We start from the raw sequence: 24361 nt of genomic DNA on the forward strand, positions 1-24361 counted from the left end.
TTGGTTTACAAGACTCGGCTCATCCTTTTCTCAAGCCAATAAACCATGGTATGGCTATGTCTGAGTAGATAAAAGAAAGACCATAAAATCTGACTCTTCGCAGGTCAACATAACTCTCGTGATGACCTAACTAATCTGCTCTTCCCATCTGCAAACAAGATGGAAGATGTGACCTACACAAGCAGTGTCCATGCCCACCACATTATGGATGATGGGTGGAAGCTGATGTGGGATCCCCTCGTCTTTCTTACCCTCTAAGAAGCAGATGTCCTGTATGACTTCTTGCTGAATAGGCTTTAAGGAATCAAAGTCATTCACAAAAAACATCCTATTTTGTGAGCCAGAGATTTCAAGGAGCTCTTTGGTGACGGCAGATTTGACACCAATGGCATAGATGGTGATGTTTTCCTGCCTCAGTTCCTCCGCCGCCTGGGCCACTTGGTCCTGAGACTGCCCATCTGTGATCACAATGAGAAAACGCAAGACTTTGTCCCTGGCAACCTCCGAAAAGAGACGCTTCATGAACGTCAGGGCTTCTCCAGTGCGGGTGCCACCTCCAGTTTGCCAGATCTTTGTGATGGCACTCTTCAGCTGGGCCACACTGCTGTGCTGTCTGATGTCAAACTCCACTGTGGGAGAGTCGGAGTACTGGACAACCCCAAACCGCACATGGTCTGCACCAACCCGGAACGTGCTTATCAGCTCAATCATGAACGTCTTCATCTCTGCAAAGTCATCGTGGTTTATGCTGCCTGAGCCGTCGATGAGGAAATAGAAATCGGCTTCCTCGGTGCTAACACAGCCTAGTCAACAAGAACAAAGAAACAGTGAAAGCCCTACAAGGAGATTTCAGAGGCAAAGCCTAAGAAGTCAGTCTATCATCAAGCATCAATGAAGCACACACCATGTTCCAGGCATCATGCTAGATGCTGCAAATAAACAGGAAACAATTCCTGCCCGCAACAAGCTTGTCTTCCATGACTGCCGAAGACTTTTCATGTAGGGAGTATATGAGGAGAGAGCATAGCACAGGACAAAGAATCTTGGATTTGGCCCAGAGACCTAAGATTGACTCCTAACTCCAATACTAATTAGTGATGCAGCCACAGCTAAATCGCTCTCTGAGCATCCATTTCCCCATCTATAAAATGGGGAAATAGGTTCAGTGATAATCTAGTCCAACCCTTTCATTCTGCAAAAGAAATGTCTAAAGAGGTTTAGTAACTCACCAAAAGTCCCACAGGGAAAAGATTTGAATTGAGACCTTCAAACCCTAAAGTCAGGTCCTTCCTACTGTACCACACTGCATCTTAAGGGAATAGGAATGTTTTCACTCTACACCTTACAGAGTGGTGTTGTAAGGAAAGTGGTGACATTTTGCAGGGAAGTAGCATGAGGCCAGTAGGAAGATTCTAGAACTCTGGAAGGAGTTTAGACTGGGAGAAAGAAAGTTGGGGGCTCTCTGGATAATCTCTGGATGTGTCAGCTGCAGTCTTCTTAGAGTCTATCCATTCCTGATTTCCTGTTTTGCTGTTTGTCATCGAGGCAGTCTCTGGTGAACCTGATCCAGCTGCAAAGTCCATGAGATCAAGTCTTGATCCTTTTGGATCTAAGACCTTCCATGGCCTTAGCAAATCCTTACACAAACCCTTTCCTTAATTCTAACAAAGTGGGGTAGAGTTTAAGGTTAGTTAAGATTAGGGATTATAGATTTGGGATAGGGAGAAATCAAATAGGAAGTTCTCTAAGAAGAAATCCCTTTGCAGGGATTATTAGATCTGGTGGGGATAGATAGATTAAAATTAGATTAGATGATCCCAAATCCCCTTTTCACCTTTCCCTAATGTATTATATCCAAACTGTCCAGAGTTTATATATATATATATATTCCCAAACCAGATTGCTGGCCCTAAATATCATACCTGACCTAAAAGTTAACCCAGTTAATTCAGATAATATATATGTTATAAATTAGTTATATCTGTGGCCATGAGAAAGAACTTTGTAAAATTATTTTAAAGTGCCATTGATGCAATTGTTAGTGACCATGACAATGAGGCCGATGATGATGATGATGATGACAATGAGACTGCAGAATTAAATATGTGCTCTTATGAAGCCATGACTTCTTTTTAGAACCAGACATTCCCTGCTCCACCCCAGTAAAGCCCACTGCAGAGACACTAATGACTGGCACAGTCCTTAGAGGAATGAGAGCTCCCTACTTGAACTGAGGTCCTCCTTAAGGGAGCTTCATTTTGCTTTGTCTAGATGAAGGATATAGAAGCCTGTAGTACATTAATAGAGTTTAACATCTACCCCTTATGATCAAATAGCATAGAGGATTCCAGCCTTGGTCCCCAAGGCAGATTTTCTAGGGTTTCAAACATCTTTGTCCCCCATGTGTCCACTGAGAGTTTCTTCATGTAATTCTAGAGTCTGCTACTAGGTACTGGATAGCTTGTGATCTGGCATCAGGGAAAGAGGGAAAGGAGGGCCATGAGCTCTCCCACATTGATTAATTCACATATCCTTAGCATACATACAGGTAGGAACAAGATACATTCTACGCCCCATGGGGGGGGGGAGAGAGAGAGAGAGAGAGAGAGAGAGAGAGAGAGAGAGTAGGAGGAGGAGGAGGAGGAGGAGGAGGAGGAGGAGGAGGAGGAGGAGGAGGAAAGGAGGGCAGGGAAGGGGAGGGGAGGGGAGGGGAAGAAAGGGGAGGGGAGGGGAGGGGACGAAAAGGGAGGGGAGGGGAGGGGACGAAAAGGGAGGGGAGGGAAGGGGAGGGGAGGGGAGGGGAGGGGAGGGGAAGGGGGGAAAGGCCTCTAACCTTCTTGCAGGGTACGGGTCATCACTGGAACAGAAAAGGTTTTCTGCACAATCTCTGTGCATACACGTTTCTTTATCTTTTCCGTGATCACTGAGAGCTGCAGGAATGATTCCAGGTAGATGGCATGCTTCCGAGGTGGGTGGGATGCTATTTTGTTCAGGTCTCTGCTTCCTGAAGCTTTCAAAGTGCCCACAGCAAAGACAGTGACCCCAGCCCGTCGGAGGAGAGAAGCTGGCCTGTCCACCTCATCCTGGGAATAGCCTTCTGTGATGACTACAGCAAGTTGTTGTACTCCTTGTCTGTACCGACTTCCCTTCTGTTGAGTAAATACTGTGTTCCTGAGGAAGTCCAAAGCAGCTCCTGTCTTGGTCTTGCCACCTATGAATGGCAACTTGTTCAAGTGGCTTAAGATTTCTGATTGGCTCAGAAATGTGTTCAGGCCAAACTCAAGCCTGGGCTCATCACTATAAAGCACCAAGCCAACTCTAACCTTGTTGGGGCCAATAATTAGAGTATGAATAATTTTCCTCAGTAACTCTACAGCTAGCTGGAAATTTTCTAACCCAATTCTGCTTGATGCTTCAACAAGAAACACAATGTCAGCCAAGGAAGCACTTGTGCACACTAAAAGGAAAAAGGCAGAAATGGTAAGTCACCTATGGGCTTAAGTAAAAATAATTAAAATGATTGCTATAGTCCCCACCCATACAATATGATGGTTTAGAACACATGACACACATTTGATGGTTTGGAATTCAGGTCCTATATTTTTTTTCTTTTAAATCAAGGAAGATAACCACAGGTGATAACACATCTAATGTAGAGGCTTTAATTTTTCCACCTTGAACCATACCCATCTCATTCATATATCCTGAATATCTAGAAAATCAATAAGAATGTGCTTTTATATGACTTTTTAGTTTTTTTCTCTTTGACTTCATTTCTCAAATAAAATTGACCAACAAGATCTTTAGGTTCTTTCAAAATGTCTCTTAGGTCCACCTTTACCTTAGTCCTCTCCTTTACCTTAGTCCAAGCCTTTATTACTTCATATCTATGTTAACACCGATTCCTGCCTCCAGGATCTCTTCCCATCAACAGAACCCAGCTACTTTTGCCAGATTAGTCTTCCTAAAACACTTTATGAATTATGTGACATACTCAAGAATCTGTTATTGTTTTCCACTGCCAGCATCTTCAACTTTAAACTCTTCAGTGGATGTCCTTACAGTTTGCCCCACAACCCTACCTCCCACTTGCCAAACTCCAGCAGTGAGGGACACCTGAACCTTGTTCTCATCTAAAGTGGTCAAAGCAGGGAAGAATGCACAGGATAAGCACACACAGTTGGGTACAGAAACACATTTCATCTAATGGGGAAACAAGGGAAAGAGGGAGGAGTGAACAAAAGGGACAATTAGGGGAAGATTAAGGGAGGCAGAGATTAGAAACAAAACAAACTCTTAAAAAGGAATCAGAAAACTGAGCAGCAAAAAAAGGAGAAAGATAAGAGGATGGAAGAAATATATATATAATTAAGAATGACAACTGTAAATGGAAATGGGATGAAATCATTTCTAAAATGGAAGAAAAGAGCAGAATGGATTAGAAATCAGAGTCCAGCTATGTGTTGTTTACAAAAGACACACTTGAAACAGAAAAATCCACACAGTTAAAATAATGGGCTGGAGAAGCTAAAATTTAAAATGCAGGAGTAGCAGTCATGACCACAGAAAATATAAAACCAAAAATGTATGTAATTAAAAGATAAATAGGGAAAGTATATTTTGCTCAAAGGTACCATAGACAATGAATTAATATCAACATAAAACATACATGCACCAAATGATAGAATATCTAAATTCTTAAAGAAAATTTTAAATGAGTTATAAGGAGAAATAAGCATTAAAAACTATAATGTGAGGGACCTCAATTTACCCCCTCTGTGACCTAGAAAAATCTAAACAGAAAAGGCATGAAGGACCTAAACAGAACTTTAGAAAAGTTAAATATGATAGACCTCTGGAGAATAGTGAATGAGAAGAGAAAGGAGTACACATATGTTTTCGCTTAAAAAATTGATGATGTATTAAAATACAAAAACCTTACAAATGCAAAAAATAAAAGCAGAAATACTAAATACATCTTATATGAACAAAAATATAATGAAATCATATCCAACAATGAGTCTTTGAAGCAAAAATATTTAATTAAGGACTAAATAACAATTCTAAATAATGAAAGAGTAAGTCATAGAAATAATAATTTCATTAAAGATAATGACAATGGAAGGAGATCCCAAAATTTCTGCAATGCAACCAAAGCAATATTTTAAGGAAAATTTTATATCTCTAAATGCTTTCATCAATATAAGAAAGAATAGGTAAAAATGTTAAGCATACAAATTTTTAACAAACATAAAAACCAACAAAATTTAAAACTCCAATTAAACATCAAAACAGAAATCCTGAAAAATCAAATGAAACAGTAACAAAATTAAAAGCAAAAAAGTTTTTAATTACTAAATAAAATTAGAAGCTCTTTTTTAAAAATATAATAAACTAGATAAGTCATTAGCTAACTTGATTTAAAAACAAAAAAAAAGGAAGAAAGAAGAAAACTAAATTGCCAGGATCAAAAGTTAAAAAGTCAAATTAATAATCAAGAGAAAATAAATTATTAGGAGCTATCTTCCTGTACCATAAGCCAATTAAAACTGACTCAAATATATTTACAAAAATAAAAATTGCCCAAAACAACAGAAGAGGAAATTGAATACTTGTGAAACCCTATAATAAGGGGGGAATGAAGTAAGCCATAAATTAATTGTCAATGGAAAAAAAATTCCGGGACAAGATAAATATAGGCAAATCCTAACAGATATTTAAAGAATAATAAATTCTAATACTACATAAAGAGTTTGGAAAAAATAATAAAAGCAGAGCCCTACAAAATTCCATCTATGACATAAATATAATCTTAATATCAAAAGCATAAGAATCAAAATAGAGAAACAAAACAATAGACTAATATATCTAATGAACATTGATGAAAAATTTTAAATAAAATAGCAAAGAGACTATAACAACATATCACAAAGATTATAGACTATAATGAGGCTGATTTTAAGCCAGGAATGAAAAGCTGGTGTCATATTAGGAAAACTTTAAACATAATTATCCAAATGAATAAAAAAATGAAAATCATATAATTATATCAATAGATAGCAAAAAAAGTTTTGACAAGATATACTTAATCATGTTAAAAAAAAACACACATACACAAACACAAAAGCAAAAGGAATACATGGGATTTTCCTTAAAATGGAAATGTACTATTTATAGAAATACAAATTTAAACAATTCTGAGTTACCATCTCACACTCATCAGATTGGTAAAGTTGACAGAAAAGAAAAATGACAAATTCAGGGGGGGGTGCTATTGATATAACTGTAAACTGGTCAATTCATTTTGGAAAGAAAATTTAAATAAAGTCAAGAAAGTTATTAAATTCTGCATGTCCTTTGATCCAGAGATACTCCAACTAGGTCAATTCTCCAAAGAGAAAAAGGGAAAGGTTCATATGTACTAAGATATTGTTAGTAACAAAGAAGTTGAAGGATGCCCATCAATGGTAGAATGGTTGAACGAGTGATAGTATATGAAGGAGATTGAAAACTATTGTGCTATTAGAAATTATGAAGGAGATAGTTTCACAAAAATGAAGAAAAGTTATATAAACTGATTCAAAATTAAATGAGCAGAACAAGAAGAACAATTTATACAATAACTATTATCGAGCTTACTTTGAATCATTTAAGAATTCTGATAACCACAATGACCCACTAAAATTCCAAAAGGTTGCAAATAATGATGAAACATGCTATCTACTTTCAGATAGGGAACTGAAGGACTCGGAATATAAACTGAAGATATTTTCTTTCCATTTTTTCTTTTTTTTAATACCTTATGAAATAAATATCCAAAGAAGCTATAAAGTTATATGTTATTATGAATCAAATCATGTTTTAAGTTTTCTAAGAAATTTTCTGGTTAAATGAAATTTATTTTAAATTCTTTTTTAATTCAATTATCCCCAATTTATCTTTTGAATCAAAAGAGGCTTTTTTCCCATTTCTTTATACAACTGAGAATATATTCATGTCACACCCTCAGTCACACTCTCAATCATGCTTTACATCTTATGCACATTCCCATCCCATTGGAAATTGGGACACCATTTCCCCACACCTCAAGGCAAGGTAGACTGTATCTCCTCCATCTTGCAATTGAATGCCTCCCTTCCATCAAGTGTTAGGTAAGCTTTCTCTGACTACAGCCAACACAAATTCTCAAACTTCTTGACTTGATTCAAGTGTATAGCCCTACCCAAACTGAAGAAATCTGTATTTTAGACAGCCCAACTGTAATATCTTCCTCCTCAGCCCTTGCTTCCTCTGATGCATGTCTGAGGCCATAAATTTCCCCAAACTTTCCTCTGCTGAAGCACTTTTTACTAGAAAGTTCTATTCCCAGAGAATTGTGAATTAAGGTATCATGACATTGATTTTACTAAAAGTAAGGTATCTTAGCTTCAAAAGTGATTTTCATGGCATCCCTTTAATTTCCTATTAGCATCTACTTGGCCCAGTAGATGAGAGCTACTTCTTTCACCCCAAAGAACAAGGCATACCTGCTAAGGTTTCTTCACCCATCTCAGGACTGAGGTGCCGCTGGCCAGAACTTCCAAACACCAGGCTCACACCCTGATGAAGTTGCCTAATGCCATCTTGTCCTTCAATCTCAAACACAAGAGGAGGAGTGGCCATAGCCTTCAGTTCTCTACTATCAAAATCCTGTATACCAACCACCATTATTTTCACTCCCCTCTCCTTAAGCTTCTGAGCCTTTTCCAAGACCAAGTCTTCTGATTGGCCAGATGTGATGACTACTGCATACTGAGGGATGCCCTGGAGGAAGCGACTTCCTGCCTCCTCCTGGAAAAAAGTCTCCTGTATATACTGGAGGCCATTTCCCGTCTTCCTGGCACCCCCTCGGGGTAGAAAATTCTGCTGGATGTGGGAGATCATCTCAACTGGGTTCTGGTAGGCGTTGAGTAAAAATTCAACATGACCCTGATTACCATATTGGGCCAGTCCAATTTGGTCCTTGTCACGCCCAACCTCCAATGTGTCAATGACTCTGCAAATAAAATCTTTCATCTGATTGAAACTGACTGATGATGTGCCCTCTGAGGTATCCACAAGGAAGACCACATCAGCATAGGACTTGGTAAACGCTAGAGTGGGAGGCAAAAGAGGGAGAAAAAAAGGTTTAATAAACATAGGAAATGGGTTCTCACAGTAACTAAATTCAGGAGGAAGAAGTCTGTACCCCAGTTTCCTTATTTATAAAATGGGGTCAATAATGGTGGTATTATTTCCACAGAGTTGTGAGGAAAGCACTTTGTAAATCTCAAAAACCTATGGAAATATGATTATGATTATCTAAAATCTTTTCAACATATTCAGATCCCACCTCCTCTTTGAATCTTCCCTGATGACTCCAGTTCTCACTTATCTCTTCCTTTTCTAACTCCTCTCAAAGTTACATTTTGCATCCATGCTGCGCTTTATCACAGATTACCTTGTTCTTTAATTTTTTCACCCTCCTATCTTATCTCTTCACCTAGATTGTAGGCTCCTTGTGGGCAGGGGTCATGCTACATTACTTTGGTATACCTATACAGCAGAACTGGAGTAAAAGATGTCATCAAAGAAATATGAGAGAAAGAAGAGGGAGCTGTTATGTGGTCAAAGAAAGGGAGAGACAAGAGACAGACCTCATGCTCCATTGGTATTCTTGTAATGTCAAGAAAAATCAAAGAAAGGCCCTCAGCACTTTGGTGAACTCCCTGTACCTTACTTATGGGAAGACATAAAAAAGAGAGCCATGAAATGATCAAGAATCAATGGACTACAATCATAGGAGGGCACTCCTACACTAGTGAGATTACAGATACATCTAAGTATTCCTTGAGGGCACCCAGAACATTGCTAGGCACAAGAGATGGTACAGCATAGAGAAGGAAGCACAAGCCTTAGAATCAGGATTCATTCATTCCCATGTAGTCCCAACATTGAGTGTTACTTAACTTCTTAAAACCATCAAAGCAATGAGAGCCTTAGTTTTCCCACCTGTAAAATGAAAAGCATAGTACTTGTCCTCTCTACTTCACAGGATTGTTATGAGAAAAGTGTTCTTCAAACCTAATGCCCTGTGATGATGAGTGCTATTATTAGGCACCTAGAGGGCACATGGTGACGGCTTGTTGGCATACTCAATTCCATTTGGCAAATGTTTATTGAGTTCCTGCTAGAGGCAAGGTTCTTTTTAAATCATTGATTGTAGGGTCTGCCTACAAATCAATCAAGAAGTACTTACTGTAGTAACTATTATATTTTAGGCACTGGGGACACAAAATCAAAAATAAAAGTTCCCTGCCCTCAAGGAGCTTTCATTTTATCCTAACTAGAAAGCAGAAAGGGACCTCAGAGACCATCTAGTTCAATCCCTGCATTTTACAGATGGGGAAACTAAGGTCCTAACTGGTAAGATGACTTGAGATGGTCACTTAAGATTATACCATCTGAAAAATTATATAGTCTGAGGAGGGGGGGGAGAATATTTTAAAATGAGGGACTGTAAGAGGACTTTTTAATGCTGAAAAGCAAGAACCAAGTATGAGCCTAAGCCTGGGCTTAGCCAGTGGATACTAGACTTGTTTTCATCACTTCTCATACCAACTCTGGGTTCTAAGTCTCTTATAACATAGGTTACAAAGAAGTAATACAGTAGCTGCTTAGAGTTTGGAGAATTACCATAGGAAAATTAAGTTTATTTTAAAGAAATGGTTTTTGACAATTAAACAAAAAACTTGGCAGAAATTTCTATGTTTTCTGTAACAAATTTTTACCATTTTACCCTTAAATCTATGAAACAAGCAATCTCATGGACGAGGTTACCACGACCAACTCCAAAATTCCAATAAAAGGCTTTATATAGCCCATGGGTAAATTTGGAATTCCAACATCTGGCTTGAACTGAGTTTCTCATTCCCAGTCCTAAGCTAATAATGGCATTTCAAAATGTGGAGGATAAATAGGGATCTCCATACTACAGGATGAGAGGGACACATGAGCCAGGATCTACATATATCACAAGGCCATACAGAGACTTCAATAATAAGATATTGTTATTAATAAGGTATAATAAGATAATTATATCTCAAAAATAAGATGTTTCTATAAAGATGTAAGGTTTGCAAAGTAGTTTATAGGCATTCTTTCATTTGATCTTCACAACAAACCTGAGAGGTAGGTGCTACCATTACCCCCATTTTACAGGTAAGGAAAGAAAGGCATAGGGAACATCATCATGGATGATAACTGAACAGAACCTCCAAGGTCTCTTTGTCCAGTCCTTTGATTTTAAAGATGAGGAAACTGAAGTTAATCAACATCTTCACTATCAAACAGGTAATAAGGATCAGAGGCATAATTTGAATTCAGTCATTTGACTTTTGACCCATGATTCAGGGTTAGGCTCTCCTGGACCGCATAAAATGGCTGGCCAAAGTCACACAGGCAATACCAGAGGTGGTATTATATGGGGGTGGGGGAGAAAAGGGAGGAGGAGGAGGAAAGGGGGGAAAAGGAAAAAGAATGATTAGCAGCTAGAAAGATGGGAAAATGGATGATAGAGAACCATGTATAAATGGATGGGTGGATGAAGAGAGAGAGAGAGAGAGAGAGAGAGATGAATGGATGGATAGATGAATAGATAGACAGGCAGATAGATAGATAGATAGATAGATAGATAGATAGATAGATAGATAGATAGATGGATAGATGGATGGATGGATAGATAGATGGATAGAAAGAGAGAGGGATGGAGAGAGAAAGAGAGAGAGAGATGGAGAGATGGAGAGATAGACAGACAGACAGACAGACAGACAGACAGACAGACAGACAGATAGATAGATAGATAGATAGATAGATAGATAGATAGATAGATAGACAGATGGATGGAAAGAGAAAGAGAGAGATAGTATCCCAAAAGTCTTAGTGTAATATCCAGCTTTAATAACTTACTCAAATATATATATATATATGTGTGTGTGTGTGCATATATATAATATAGACATATATTTTTCTCCCTCCTTGAGGACACAGACTGTTTAATTTTTCCTTTGTATCTGTAGAACCTGTCACCTTTTGGGGGAGGCAGAAATTCATTCTCACCTGTGTAGGATATTCCCAATGAGAAAACTCCCAAACACTAAAGTAAATGAGTCTTTGCTTGTTCAAGAGTCACCTGGAGCAATAAGAAGTTACTAATCATAATCAGAATTACATAGTACTTTGAGATTTGTACATCTGTTATCTCAGTCTTCATGACAAACCTACAAGATAAGTTCCATTTTACAAATAGGGAAATGGAGGCTCACAAAGGTTAGTCAACTAGCCTATGATCACACAGCTAAAGAAATTTCTGAATCATGTCTTCCTCACTCAAAGTACAGCACTCTATCTACTGCAAGAGGCCACCAACTCAGCTACAATCATATAATCAGTATTTGTCAGAAGTGGGACTTGAACTCAGGACTCTTCTGACTACAATGCTCACTCTCTACTACAACATCACCACCTCTGCTTGATTAGTAAATGTTTGTTGGCAGATTACTAAGCATAGATAGCAGGAAGTGGGTCTGAAGTGGAAGGGGGGACATAGAGCACATTCCTAACCCCTGAGTGTCAGAAAGCATGAGAGAGGGGCCAGCATCTAAGAAAATGTCAGAGATGAGGCATCTTCAGGAGAAAACAAACCTTCTAGGAGCACAAGAAGATGAGAGGAAGAGATGGAAATGAAGAAGGCTTTGGCAGTAATGAACAGATATTCCAATTGATGCAGAGGAAGAGAGAGACAGAGCTGGGTAGGGATAAATATCAAGGAGAAGCTCAAAAGTGAGCAGGAATTTTCATCTGGCAGACTAGTTCTGAAGCACAGGGATTAAGAGAGCAGATGGAAGCTATTGAGTGGGGCAACCAAACATGGCTTAAATTAGTCTTGTTTCTTATATTTATCTTTAGGTATTAAGTTTGTGATGCTAGAACCTTAGGAGCAGAAACTGGAGCAATGGTAGAAAACTGCAACCAGAAAGTCTTCATAAGTCAATGTTAGCCTGAAGTCAGTGGCTCAGTTGGTAGATCAACAGACTTGGAATCAGGAAGTCTTGAATTCAAATGCTGCCTCAGACACTTACCCTGAGCACACCATTTAAACTCTTGCCTGCTTCAGTTTCTTCTGTCAAATGGGCATTGTAATCTACCTCACTGAGTCATTATGCAGATCAAATAAGATTGCATTTTTTAATTCTTCAGTATTTTGAGAGGCTCATGAAGATCCATTTGCCTCTCAGCAAAGACCGGTATGCCACAATCATCAGCGCATATGCCCCAACACTGACCAGCACAGAGGAGACCATCGAGCAGTTCTACTCTGACCTGAGTGCCGTCCTGCACTCAGTGCCCACCAATGACAAACTGACACTACTGGGAGACTTCAACGCCCGCGTTGGCCAGGACCATGAAAGATGGAAAGGGGTGCTCGGCAAACACGGCCTGGGCAAAATGAACAACAACGGCCTGCTGCTACTCAGCAAATGCTCAGAGTTCGAACTCACCATCACGAACACTGTGTTCAGAATGGCGAGCAAATATAAAACAACATGGATGCACCCACGATCAAAACAGTGGCATCTCATTGACTACATCATTGTATGCCGGCAAGACATCCAGGATGTAAAGATCACCAGAGCCATGAGAGGAGCTGAATGCTGGACAGACCACCAATTGGTTAGAGCGACTCTTCAAATGTGCATTGCGCCTCACCATCCAAAACGCACCCAGACAGTTCGCGCATTTTACAACATGAGTCGTCTTAGAGATCCATCTTATTTGCAAACATTCCAGTCCTGCCTGGACAACAAGCTGTCTGCCAAGGGACCACTCACTGGAAGCTCAACCGAGAAATGGAACCAGTTCAGAGACGCAGTGAAGGAAACATCAAAGGCAGTCCTAGGCCCAAAACAACGCAACCACCAGGACTGGTTCAACGAGAACAACACTGCTATTGAAGACCTATTGAGCAAGAAGAACAAAGCCTTTATGGAGTGGCAAAATAACCCAAACTCTGCTCCTAAAAAGGACAGATTCAAGTCTCTCCAAGCCACGGCGCAGCATGAGATCAGGAAGATGCAAGACCAATGGTAGGAAAAAAAGGCAGAAAAAATCCAGCGGTTTGCTGATATGAAAAACTACAATTTTTCAGTGCCCTCAAGACTGTCTATGGGCCATCAAAACCCACCACCACTCCCTTGCTATCCTCTGACGGTGACTCTCTCATAAAAGATAAAAAAGGCATCAGCAACAGGTGGAAAGAACACTTCAGTCAGCTTCTCGACCGACCCTCTTCAGTCGACCAAAGCGCCCTTGACCAGATCCCCCAAAACTGCTCCATTGAACAACTTGATGTCCCTCCTTCAATAGAGGAAGTCCAAAAAGCCATTAAACAAATGAGTGCAGGCAAGGCACCCGGTAAAGACAGGATCCCAACCGAGGTGTACAAGGCCTTAAATGGAAAGGCGCTCCAGGCATTCCACATAGTGCTGACCAGCATATGGGAAGAGGAAGACATGCCCCCAGAACTCAGAGATGCCTCCATTGTAGCCCTATACAAGAACAAAGACTCACGAGCAGCCTGTGACAACCACAGAAGCATCTCACTACTCTCCACTGCTGGAAAGATCCTCGCCCGTGTTATACTCAACAGACTCCTGTCATCTGTTTCAGAGCAGAACCTGCCTGAATCACAATGTGGCTTCTGACCAGATCGCAGCACCATCGACATGGTCTTCATGGTGAGGCAAATGCAGGAAAAATGCCTTGAGCAGAACCTGAGTCTCTACATTGTCTTCATAGACCTGACAAAGGCGTTCAACACAGTGAACAGGGATGCATTGTGGGTGATCCTCAGAAAGCTTGGTTGCCCAGCAAAATTCATCAAACTGATCCAGCTCTTTCATGTCGACATGCCAGGGGAAGTCCTATCTGGTGGAGAGACTTCCGATCACTTCAACATCTCCAATGGTGTGAAACAAGGCTGTGTCCTTGCTCCAGTGCTATTCAACCTATTTTTCACCCAAGTATTATGACATGCTATGATGGATCTAGACCTGGGCATCTACATCAAATATCGGCTGTATGGCTCACTATTAGACCTTCGCCGCCTGACTGCAAAAACAAAGACAACAGAGAGACTCATCCTGGAAGCTCTCTTCGCAGATGACTGTGCTCTCATGGCCCACCAAGAAAATCATCTCCAAACCACTGTGAACAGGTTCTCCACCGCAACAAATCTGTTTGGCCTATCAGCCTCAGCAAAACAGAGGTGCTGTTCCAACATGCACCAGGGAGGCCAACGAACCAGCCGTGCATTACAATCTACGGCACATAGCTTTCTAACGTCAACACTTTCAAGTACCTGGGCAGCACCATCGCCAACGACGGGTCCCTAGACCACGAGATCAATGCCAGGATCCAAAGGGACAGCCAGGCACTTGGGCAGCTGCGCTGCAAAGTCCTCCAACACAGAGATGTAAGCCCTGCAACGAAGCTCAAAGTGTACAACGCAGGGTCCTCAGCTCGCTCCTGTACGGTTGTGAGACATGGACACGGTACCGGAAGCACATGAAGCAGCTGGAGCAATTCCACCAACGCTCCCTCCGGTCAATCATGAGGATCCGATGGCAGGACCGAATCACCAACCAGGAAGTCCTCGACAGAGCCAACTCCACCAGCATCGAAGTCCTGGTCCTCAAAACCCAGCTACGATGGTCTGGACACGTCCTCCGCATGGACCCACAGCGAATACCAAGACAGGTATTCTATGGTGAGCTGTCAGCTGGACTCAGGAAACAAGGCCGACCAAAGAGAAGATTCAAGGATCAGCTAAAGTCCAACTTGAAGTGGGCTGGCATGACACCAAAGCAACTAGAACTCGCTGCCTCTGACAGAAGCAGCTGGCGAACCCACATTCACCAGGCCGCCGCCACCTTTGAAGATGAGCGATGTCGACGTCTTGCCACTGCACGTGAACGCCGACACCAGGCCACACCTGCACCTCCCGTAACAACTGGCGTCCCAGGCCCCATGTGCCACAAACTGTGTGCCTCAGCCTTTGGACTCCAAAGCCACAGGAGGGTACCTCAGTAGATGAAACTGCACAAAGACAATAGTCATTCTCGATCACCGAGAGACTACTATATATATATAGTATTTTCAGTTGTGTCTGACCCTTCATGACCACATTTGGGGTTTTCTTGGCAGAGATATGGAAGTGGTTTGTCATTTCCTTTTCCAGCTCATTTTACAGCAAACATGTGAAATAATTTGCCTGGGATCATAGAAGTAGTAATTTTCTGAGGCTAGATTTGAACTCAGGTCTTCCTATGTTCAGGAAGGACAGCTAACTTGTGAGGTAGATAGAGTGCCTGGTCTGGAGTCAGGAAGATTCCTCTTCCTGAGCTCAAATCTGGCCTCAGACAATTACTAGCTATGTGGTCTTAGCCAAGTCACTTTACCCTATGTGTCTCCATTTCTTCATCTATAAAATGAGGTGAAGAAGGAAATAGCAAACTGTTTGAGTATCTTTGCCAAGTGTGAAGAGTGAATCAAACTTTCTTTATTACACAAGAAAAACCCAGATGGGGGGTCAGGGAGAGACAAACACAACTGACAAATGACTGAACAACTTTCTGATACCAGATCCAGCTCTCTATCCACTGTGCCACCTGGCTGTAAGTACTTCGCCAACCTTCAAGAGCCATTTCAATGTTCACTCTTATTGTTATTAAAGCCAGCTATCTCAGAGTGGAATAGTGGTGGGGGTTTCCTTCATGTGAGTTTCCCAAGCAAAAGTCTGGCTGCTTATTGAAAATGCTGGGGAGAGAATTCTCCTTGAGACCCCAAGCTGGACTAAATAGAGAGTCCTTCCATCACTAACATTCTGAGAATCCTTTCTTTCACCTGATCTTGTGATACTATGATAAAGTTTTAGAAGACACTAAGTGGCACAGCCAATAAAACATGGAGCTCGCAGTCATGATAGTCCAGAGTTCAAATCCCACCTTGGATGCTTACTAGCTGTGTGACTCTGGGCAAGTTACTGAACCTCACTTATCCTCAGTTTCTTCACCTGTAAAATGAGGGGCCTGGGCTTTAAGATCCCTTGCGGCTTTAAATCATGATCCTATGTAAACTGTTATCAGCCATTTAGATCATAGGGTGATAGGGGGTTGAAAATAGAGAAACATGGAGGGCTGGATATCAGATGTTGGGAAAAGAGAGATAGGCTGAGAGAGGAAGATATGGGGGAAGGAAAGAGGAAGTGAGTGGGAGAGAGAGAGGAAGGAGGAGGAGAGAGAGAGAAAAGAGGAGGGGGAGAGAGAGACAGATATACATATATATAGATATATATATGGAGAGAGAGAGACAGAGACAGAGAGAGAGACAGAGAGAGACAGAAAGAGAAGGGAGGGAGGGAGAGGAGAGAAGAGAGGGAGGGAAAAGAGAGAGAGGGAGAAAAGAGAGAGGGAGAGAAAGGGGAGAGGGGAAAAGAGGGGGGGCTGGAGAGACAGAGAGAGGGGGAAGGGAGGGAGGAGGAAGGAGGGAGAGAATGAGAATAGGAACAAGAATGAGAATGAGGAAGCTGGAGATTCCCAAAGCCAAATACCCCTATTTCACCACTCACCTGGGACAAGCCTGGTGATGGAACATACTTACCTTGGATCTGATTCTCTACTGCTGAGCACAGGGTAGGAAGAATGTTGCCAGAGAGACCCTCAAGGATATTGAAATCTTCAATACTGAAAAGGAACTTCTCTAAGGGCTTGCTTGCTATTGTCTTCAACTCCTGGACATCCTGGACGTTGATTCCCACCACATAGATGGACACCCCTTGCCCCTTCAGCTTGCTGGCTGCCTCTGCCACCTCATCATTGGACTCCCCATCCGTCACCAGGATCACTATCTGGGGGACGTTGTCCTTGGCTCTGCTGCCTGCTGATTCGGTGAAAAATTCAGTCCTGAGAAAGTTCAAGGCACTCCCAGTTCGAGTCCCCCCAGTCCGGTAAGGGAGACTCAGTATCTGCTCAAGCACATCGCTCTTCCGAGGAAACTGATTGAGCAGAAATGCCTTGTAGATGTTATCGTTGAACTGGGCCAGCCCCACTCGGACCTGGTCCCTGCCGATCTCAAGGCCCAACACCAGGGAGTAGAGGAAGCTCTTCACTTTCTGGAAGTTCTCCGGGCCGATACTCGTGGAGCTGTCCACCAAGAATACCAGGTCAGCTACGGCTGCTTTTCTGCAGGCTGGGGTCAGTGGAGGGAACAATGACACAAAGTAAACGTTCTGGGACCTGACATTTCAGCGGCTGTGGCTGTATATCTGAGCAACTAGGTTGATGTCTCTATGAAAATGAGGAGATGGATTAGATGATCTCATCATCATCCCAAGTGTGCCACCTATGACTTCTGTTGTGGGATGAGGACCAAACTGCAGGAAAGCACTTTTTCACTGTAGTCTAGCAGAAAATGGTAGCATGATCTGGCCCCAACTTACCTGGTCAGCCACTTATCACACTATGTTCCAGCTGGACTGGGCTGGATTCTATCCCACTTCTCTCATCCTAGGGACAACCAGGTGGCCTGGTGGATAGAGCACTGGGTGTGGAATCAGCAAGTTCAAATCTAGCCTCAGACTCTTCCTCACTGTGTGACTGGCCAAGTTCCTTAAATTCTGCCTTTCTTTCCTCAACTCTAAAATGGAGCCAATAATAGCACTGCATGCCACTTACCAGTTGTGAGGATCAAATGAGACATTTATAAAGCACTTAGCACAATGCCTGGAGCATACTTAATAAAAACTTATTGGGTCTTTGTTCTTGTCAGCCTTGGTGCCTATAGTGACTTTCTATTGATGTCTCTCCTGTCCTTCATGTCTTCATGAAACTCCTTATCTTTCCCCGCCACAATTTAGTGATCTCTCCCTCATCACATTTTCCTTGGCTATGACATTCTCCAGAGCACCTAAATCCCTCTCCTTTGAATCATAGTTATTTGTGTACTTGTCATTTCCCTCCTGGAAACTTCTTAAGAGCAGGATCATACCACTATAACATTTTGGAGGAAGGATTTGAACTCTAAATGCTGGGCAACCTAGCCACCTTCAAGGCTACTTCACAGACTCTCCAGTGACAGTCTTACACAGAGATCACAGATTCACAGAATGTCAGAGCTAGAAGGGTCTTAGAGGTCATATATCTAGCCTATGCCTAAAAGATAACTTCCTCTACAGCATCCCCATCAAGCATCTTTGCATCCTCAGCACCATGTTTTCACACACCTCAGAGTTCACTGTCTACTGAATGTGTGTCCAATGAATTACAGCTTCTTCAAATCAGATAACAACATATATTAAGCACTTTGAGGACCTTAGCATGTTAGATAAATGCTGGCTGTCATTCTAGTCATCTTCCTTCCCATCCTCTTCAATATCATCCTTCTTTTTCTCTTCATTCTCCTTATTCACTTCATCATCAATCATCCCCATTCTCATCATCCTCATCCTTACCACACCACTCTCATCCTCATCATTCTCATTTTCATCATTAACTTTATCAACAATCATCCCCATTCTCATCATTCTCATCCTCATCATTCTCATTCTCACCCTCATCATCTTCAGCTCATGCCCATCACCCTTATCATTGTCTTTACCATTTTCATCATCCTCATTCTCACCAGCATCCTCATACACATCCCTCTCATCGTTATCTTCATCCCTACCCTCACTCTTATCATCTTCATCATGAGAGATTCTCCAGGCAGGGAAAAGGGAAGAGGACAAAAGGTAATACAAGAGACTACCTGCAGAGACTTGGGAGCCCTGTTGAGTCACTTCCACTATTGTGGTGCAGAGTGCCAGCAACACGTTCTGGGAAAGGTCTCCTAGCGGGGAGGCATCAGTCACCATAAAGACAAACTTGTCATCAGGATCGCTCGCCATCTCCCTGAGCTCAGAAAGAACAGCGCCTTGGAGGCCAATGGTGTACAGCAGGACACCTGCCTTCCTGAGAGCACTGGCTGGCCCTTTGATGTCATCCTGCGCCGGTTCATCTGTGATTAGCACAGCAATTTGGGGGACCCCTTGGCGTATCCGGCTTCCTGCCACTTCCTGGAAGAGGTTTTCTAGCACAAACCGCAAGCTCCGACCAGTTTGGGCATCACCATGTTTGAACTTCAGTCTCTTGATATGCCTCAGTACATCTTCTTTGTGTGGATAAGTACTGAGAGAAAACTCTGTACTGGATGTGTTGCTATATTGGACCAGGCCTACTCTGATTTGATCTTTGCCAATGTTAAGGCCATTGACCAAAGTCGACAAGAAGTCTTGAACATTTTGAGATTTTTCTGGGGTTAGGTTAGAATCCACCAGGAACACAATATCTGCAACGGATGCTTCCCTGCAGACTAAAAAAAGACAGGCTGTGACTAAGGGAAGCCACACAAAATTAATCAGTCAGTGGCAACAAGTCAGAGACAAAATCAAAATATATGGATCAAACACAGAGGTTAATTTGGCCAAAAAGAAAAAGTGAAAAGGGTCTACTTTCCCATTTCCCTTCTTCATTCCTCTTCATCTGTCTCCAACCTTCCCTTCCCACCTTGGCTGTGTGTGACCATGACCATTGAATCAGCTAAGCTGGGAATAGGAAGGAAAATAATCTTTCCTTCTCTCTGCTTTTCCTTGCCACCCTCCTATCTACCCCATGCCAACTATAGGCAGAACCCCAGGATGGGTGAAGTGTTACTGGCAAGAGAAATGGGGAGAAAAAATTTCCTGGAATGGTTTTAGTCCAAAATCAAAATGCTACAATCTAATATTAGAAGATCATAGATGAGAGCAAAAAGGGACCTCAGAGACCATCAGGGCCAACTCCTTATTTTTTTCCAGATGGATAAACTGAGGGCCAGCAAGTTTACATGGCCTTCCCGATGCTACACAGGTAAGAAATAATATAGTTAGGATTTGAACCCATATCATCATATTCCACTGCCTTCTCTTTGTCCTGTACTAGGCTACCTCCTGAGGATCTTGCCTGGTCCCTCATACCTGTGGCACTGATTAAATGACTATTTGTGCAGGGTCTAAGAGCTATAAAAACCCAAGAAGTATCACTATATTTTAGGGGAAAACCACCTGAGATGGATGGCACTAGCAGGAAAAAATAATGGGTACAATGAAGCACATTGCTTACATCCTTTAAGGATTCCCAAGTTCACTGGTGTGGGTTCTCCATGCAGCAACATGGATTGCCAGACTTCTGCAACTTAATAGATGTTTTTCAAGAGTTAGAGTAGCCAAAAATCTCATTTCTCTCTGGTAAGCTTGGGAATGAGTATCTCTGAATTAATCTAGGTGAGAGACCTTAGCCAATAGATGTACATTTCCCCCATTCCTCTATACTCAAATCTTTCCATCCTGGGAAGGCTATTAGATCAGTGAACTCTTAGTCAGGTACATTACTCTATTGGATCCAACTGATAGAAATACTAAAGAAAAAGTAATAAAAGTCATATAATTCAATATCTATTAGTGAACTGAATCAGAAATAATTAAATTTAAGATCATCATCGTAATAGCTATCCACTGAAGATCACTTTGGGGCAGCTAAGTGGTACAGTAGATAGAGTACTAGACTTGGAGTCAGGAAAATTCACCCTCCCAAGTTCAAATCTGGCCTCAGACACTAACTAGCTATGTAACCCTGGACAAATCATTTGACCCTGTTTGCCTCAGTTTCCTCATCTGGATAATGAACTGAAGAAGGAAATGGAAACCTCTCTAGGATTTCTGCCAAGAAAAACTTAAATGGGGTCACAAAGAGTTGGACATGACTGAAACCACTGAACAATAACAACAAATCATAATTAATTAAATTTAAAATCATTGTCCTAATAACTGTTTCTTGTATAACCTTTTGAAAATGTTATCTTATTTGAATTCCATAACAACCTTCCAAGATATTACAAGTGATTCTCTCCCTTTTGCAGGTGAGAAGTCTGAGAGACAGTAAATGTCTTGCACATAGTCACACAACTTGGAAGTGTCAAAGGTGGAATTCTGATCCATCCCTCTCCTAACTATATATGAAAGTATTTGTGCCCCCATGCCATACTGATTCTCACTCATCCAAATCTTATCTTTAGAGACTTATTTCCCACTCACTCCCCCTCATGCATTCTACATTCTAGCCTACTCAAGGTTCTTGATCCCTGGCATTCCCCCTCCGTGCCTTTGTCCAGGCTTCCTATCATGGCCTTGAATGGCCTTGGTCTTCACTTCCATTTTGTAGAAATACTGAGTGCCCTTCGATACACTGACAAGAGTCACCTCCTATGGGAAGCCTTTCCAGATAGCCTTGGTTGCAACTCCTTTCCACCTTAACTCCTAAAATGGTTTTGTGTTTTCTTAATGCATTTACCAAATGACACACATGTTGGTACTCTCTATAGAAAGTAAGAAGTCATGGATTATTCCAGTTTTGTCTTTTAGGCCATGGTGCCTAGGACAGTGCCTGGCTCATAGTCAGCTTTTAATTAATAGCATTTTAATTGAATTAGAAGTAGAAGGAATCTGTAATATGGTAATTTTCCAGATTATCTCACCTACTTCTTTATATCATAAAGATGAAGGATTATATATCTAATCTAATCTAATCCAAAAGACATTTATAGACCAGCTGAACCAAGCACTAGGGATACAATTTGTACAAAGAAAGATAAAGAGCTGGACAGCTGTCTGTAGCTTAAAGGATATCTAGCCAAAATTCCTCATTCTACCAAGAAGGAAACTGAGGTTCATCTTAGTAGGTTTTAATCCTATCTCTGATACCTTCAGAAAGTGAAATAACTTAACTTGGATCCAAATCCTCTGATTCCCAATCCAGGGTCCTTTCCACTGGGAAGACCAAGAAAACAGGAGTCCCTTGCACCAACTCAGACAGCGAGTCCCCCAGCCAGGATCAGATGTTGGGGTTTTCTGGCTCCCAGTCCATGATTCCCTCTAATCTATCACATTTCTCAAGTATAATTAAGATTAAATATTCCTATGAAGAGCAGTCCAAAGATGAAGTCTCTGGGAGAAAAGAGGACGTTGGGTGGAGAGGATTGTAACATTTGCATAGAGAGAGGGGGAAATTAGTATTAGTTAATGAGGCAGTGACTCATTCAAGGAGGCTTTTTTCAGCAGGATCCTACAAATCTTGGGAAGAGTTCACAAAGCCAAGCAGTGACTCCATGGGAAATGAAGACAGACTAGAGATTGCACTTGGAATCCAATTCTGGCTTCTGTCTGCCTGGAAACCAGAACCCCATCCTGCTGACTAGAGAGAATGCCAAGGGTACTACAGTCCAGCCTTCTAGATTTCTCATTATAGTCCATTTAAGGAGACATAAAATACAGACTTCCAAGTCTGTGACTCTTAGTCTCACTTATCAGGAAAAGCTTCTTGGCTGTACATGGAAAACTTATTTGGCAAATATTAATTGGTTTAATCTTGCACAAAGATTTAGGTGACATCAAAAGATGTATTGTGTCTTCAGACACCATTTCTTTTTCTGCTCTATTCAATAGCTACCCCCCCCCATTCTCTTTGCCATGCTTTTTCATTATAAAAAGCCGATTACTGCCAAAGCTCCCATGCATAAGAAAGTCATGTCAGAGAGGAAGGCACAATTCAGCTAGCTTCGAGTTAGCTTGGACAAAGCTTTTCCCCCCACAAAGAACAAGACTCATTACTGTATTCAGATACATAAACCTCAATGAGGTCTCCATGGAAAACTACAGATGAGGGGACAATCTCTTCTTAATGAGCCTTTCATCTTACAAAAGCCCAACAACCTATTAAAATGAAAATTAAAAAAAAACTGGAAAAAATATCACCAGCAATAGATAAACCCATTAATTTCATCTGGGATCATAGAAGCTAGTCCTCCTATCTGAGCAGTTCTGCCAAAAACAATAAAACAAAATGCATATTAAGACAACCACAAATTTTATTTTCTGTGCTGATTAAAGTCTTCAGACTCATTTGTTCATTTATACCTTATTTTTATCAGTTATATTTAAAAATGAAATCACACATCCACAGTTCAGTTGAAAGACGTCTCCAAACCATTGGGAGGATGTGGTACAATAGAAAGAATGTTGGCTTTTGAATCTGAAGGTCATAGTTCAGAACCCAGCTCTTCTGCTGATTAATTCTGGGATCTTCAATCTTGTTTTATCTCTCTCTGGACCTTGATTTCCTCAGTTGTAAAAACAAGGGGTTGGACCTCCCTGGATTCCTAGATCTCTTCCAAAGCTAGATCTATGATCTTAATTTACAAATTACTTTTTCACATTTTGTTCATTGTCCATTCTTCTGCCCTTTTTAACTTTTCATTGTTTAAAAAGGTTATTGGTTAAAAAGATTATACTGCTACCATGTATAGTTACCAATGTAATTATCATCTGCAAACAGAAGTAGAATATATATATTACCATTTATCTGCGGCTTGACTGAGCAGAAGGTAGCTGCAGAGAGAATGGCCCAAAACAGAAATTGTGACACATCCATGCCAGCACCGTGCCTAGAAAAAGAAAGAAACTATGATTAAGATATCTTTTAAAAGAACAGCCAAACTTTCATAGCAGTTAAATAGAAATCAAATATTATTGCTTTTATAGTGCTGAAAACAAGTGACCTGCAAGTCCAATGTGGAAAGAAGTTTTAAATTCCCATTCCACCAAGTCCTTCATAACTCAAATCTCTCCAAAAAAATCACCAGCAAAGGGGAAGAATAAATGGGCAAAGGGGTAGGATTCCAGTATCATAGCCTGAAATGATTGGGCAGAAAATAAATATTTCAAGAGGACTTTTCTTGTATAAAATCAAACTTCAGTGACTAGATAAACATTTGTATTCACTTATAAATACACTTAACTATCTCAGGAGAACATCTGTTCTTGACTCAGCCTGAAAATATTTTCTGTGGTCTCTCTCGGAAGAATCTAGATTTTCAATTTGCTTACTGACCCTTGAATCCATCTCCAAAGACCTCCAAGAAAAGCATTAATTTTTAATTACATCCCCACTTCCAGAATATATACATATATGTATGTATATTTCACAAAGAGTATATCATGTGGAAAAGAAACTGTTCTTCAACAAATTACTCCCCTCAAATGGCTCTATCATCTCCATCCATTCCTATCTACTCATAGGGTCACCACTCTAGTTCAGGTCTCATCATTACTCTTGCCCAGACTATGGCAAAAGTATCCTATTTGGGCTCTTAGCTT

General features: G+C 41.1%; 1 protein-coding gene across 1 annotated transcript in view; it reads right to left on the bottom strand.

Moving 5' to 3' along the window:
• Positions 1–20325, bottom strand: part of LOC100030437 (collagen alpha-4(VI) chain-like) — a 202575-nt gene extending 182250 nt beyond the window's left edge. Inside the window, exons 1-6 of the mRNA XM_056800678.1 lie at positions 20274–20325; positions 18883–19485; positions 16738–17325; positions 7527–8132; positions 2834–3457; positions 252–803 (exon numbers count right to left, since the gene is read on the bottom strand). Of these exons, the coding sequence (XP_056656656.1) occupies positions 252–803; positions 2834–3457; positions 7527–8132; positions 16738–17325; positions 18883–19485; positions 20274–20325 (3025 nt within the window). The remainder of the gene's footprint in view (positions 1–251; positions 804–2833; positions 3458–7526; positions 8133–16737; positions 17326–18882; positions 19486–20273) is intronic.
• Positions 20326–24361: the final 4036 nt, after the last annotated feature.

Source organism: Monodelphis domestica, chromosome 5, assembly GCF_027887165.1.
Source record: "Monodelphis domestica isolate mMonDom1 chromosome 5, mMonDom1.pri, whole genome shotgun sequence".
NCBI lineage: Eukaryota > Metazoa > Chordata > Mammalia > Didelphimorphia > Didelphidae > Monodelphis > Monodelphis domestica.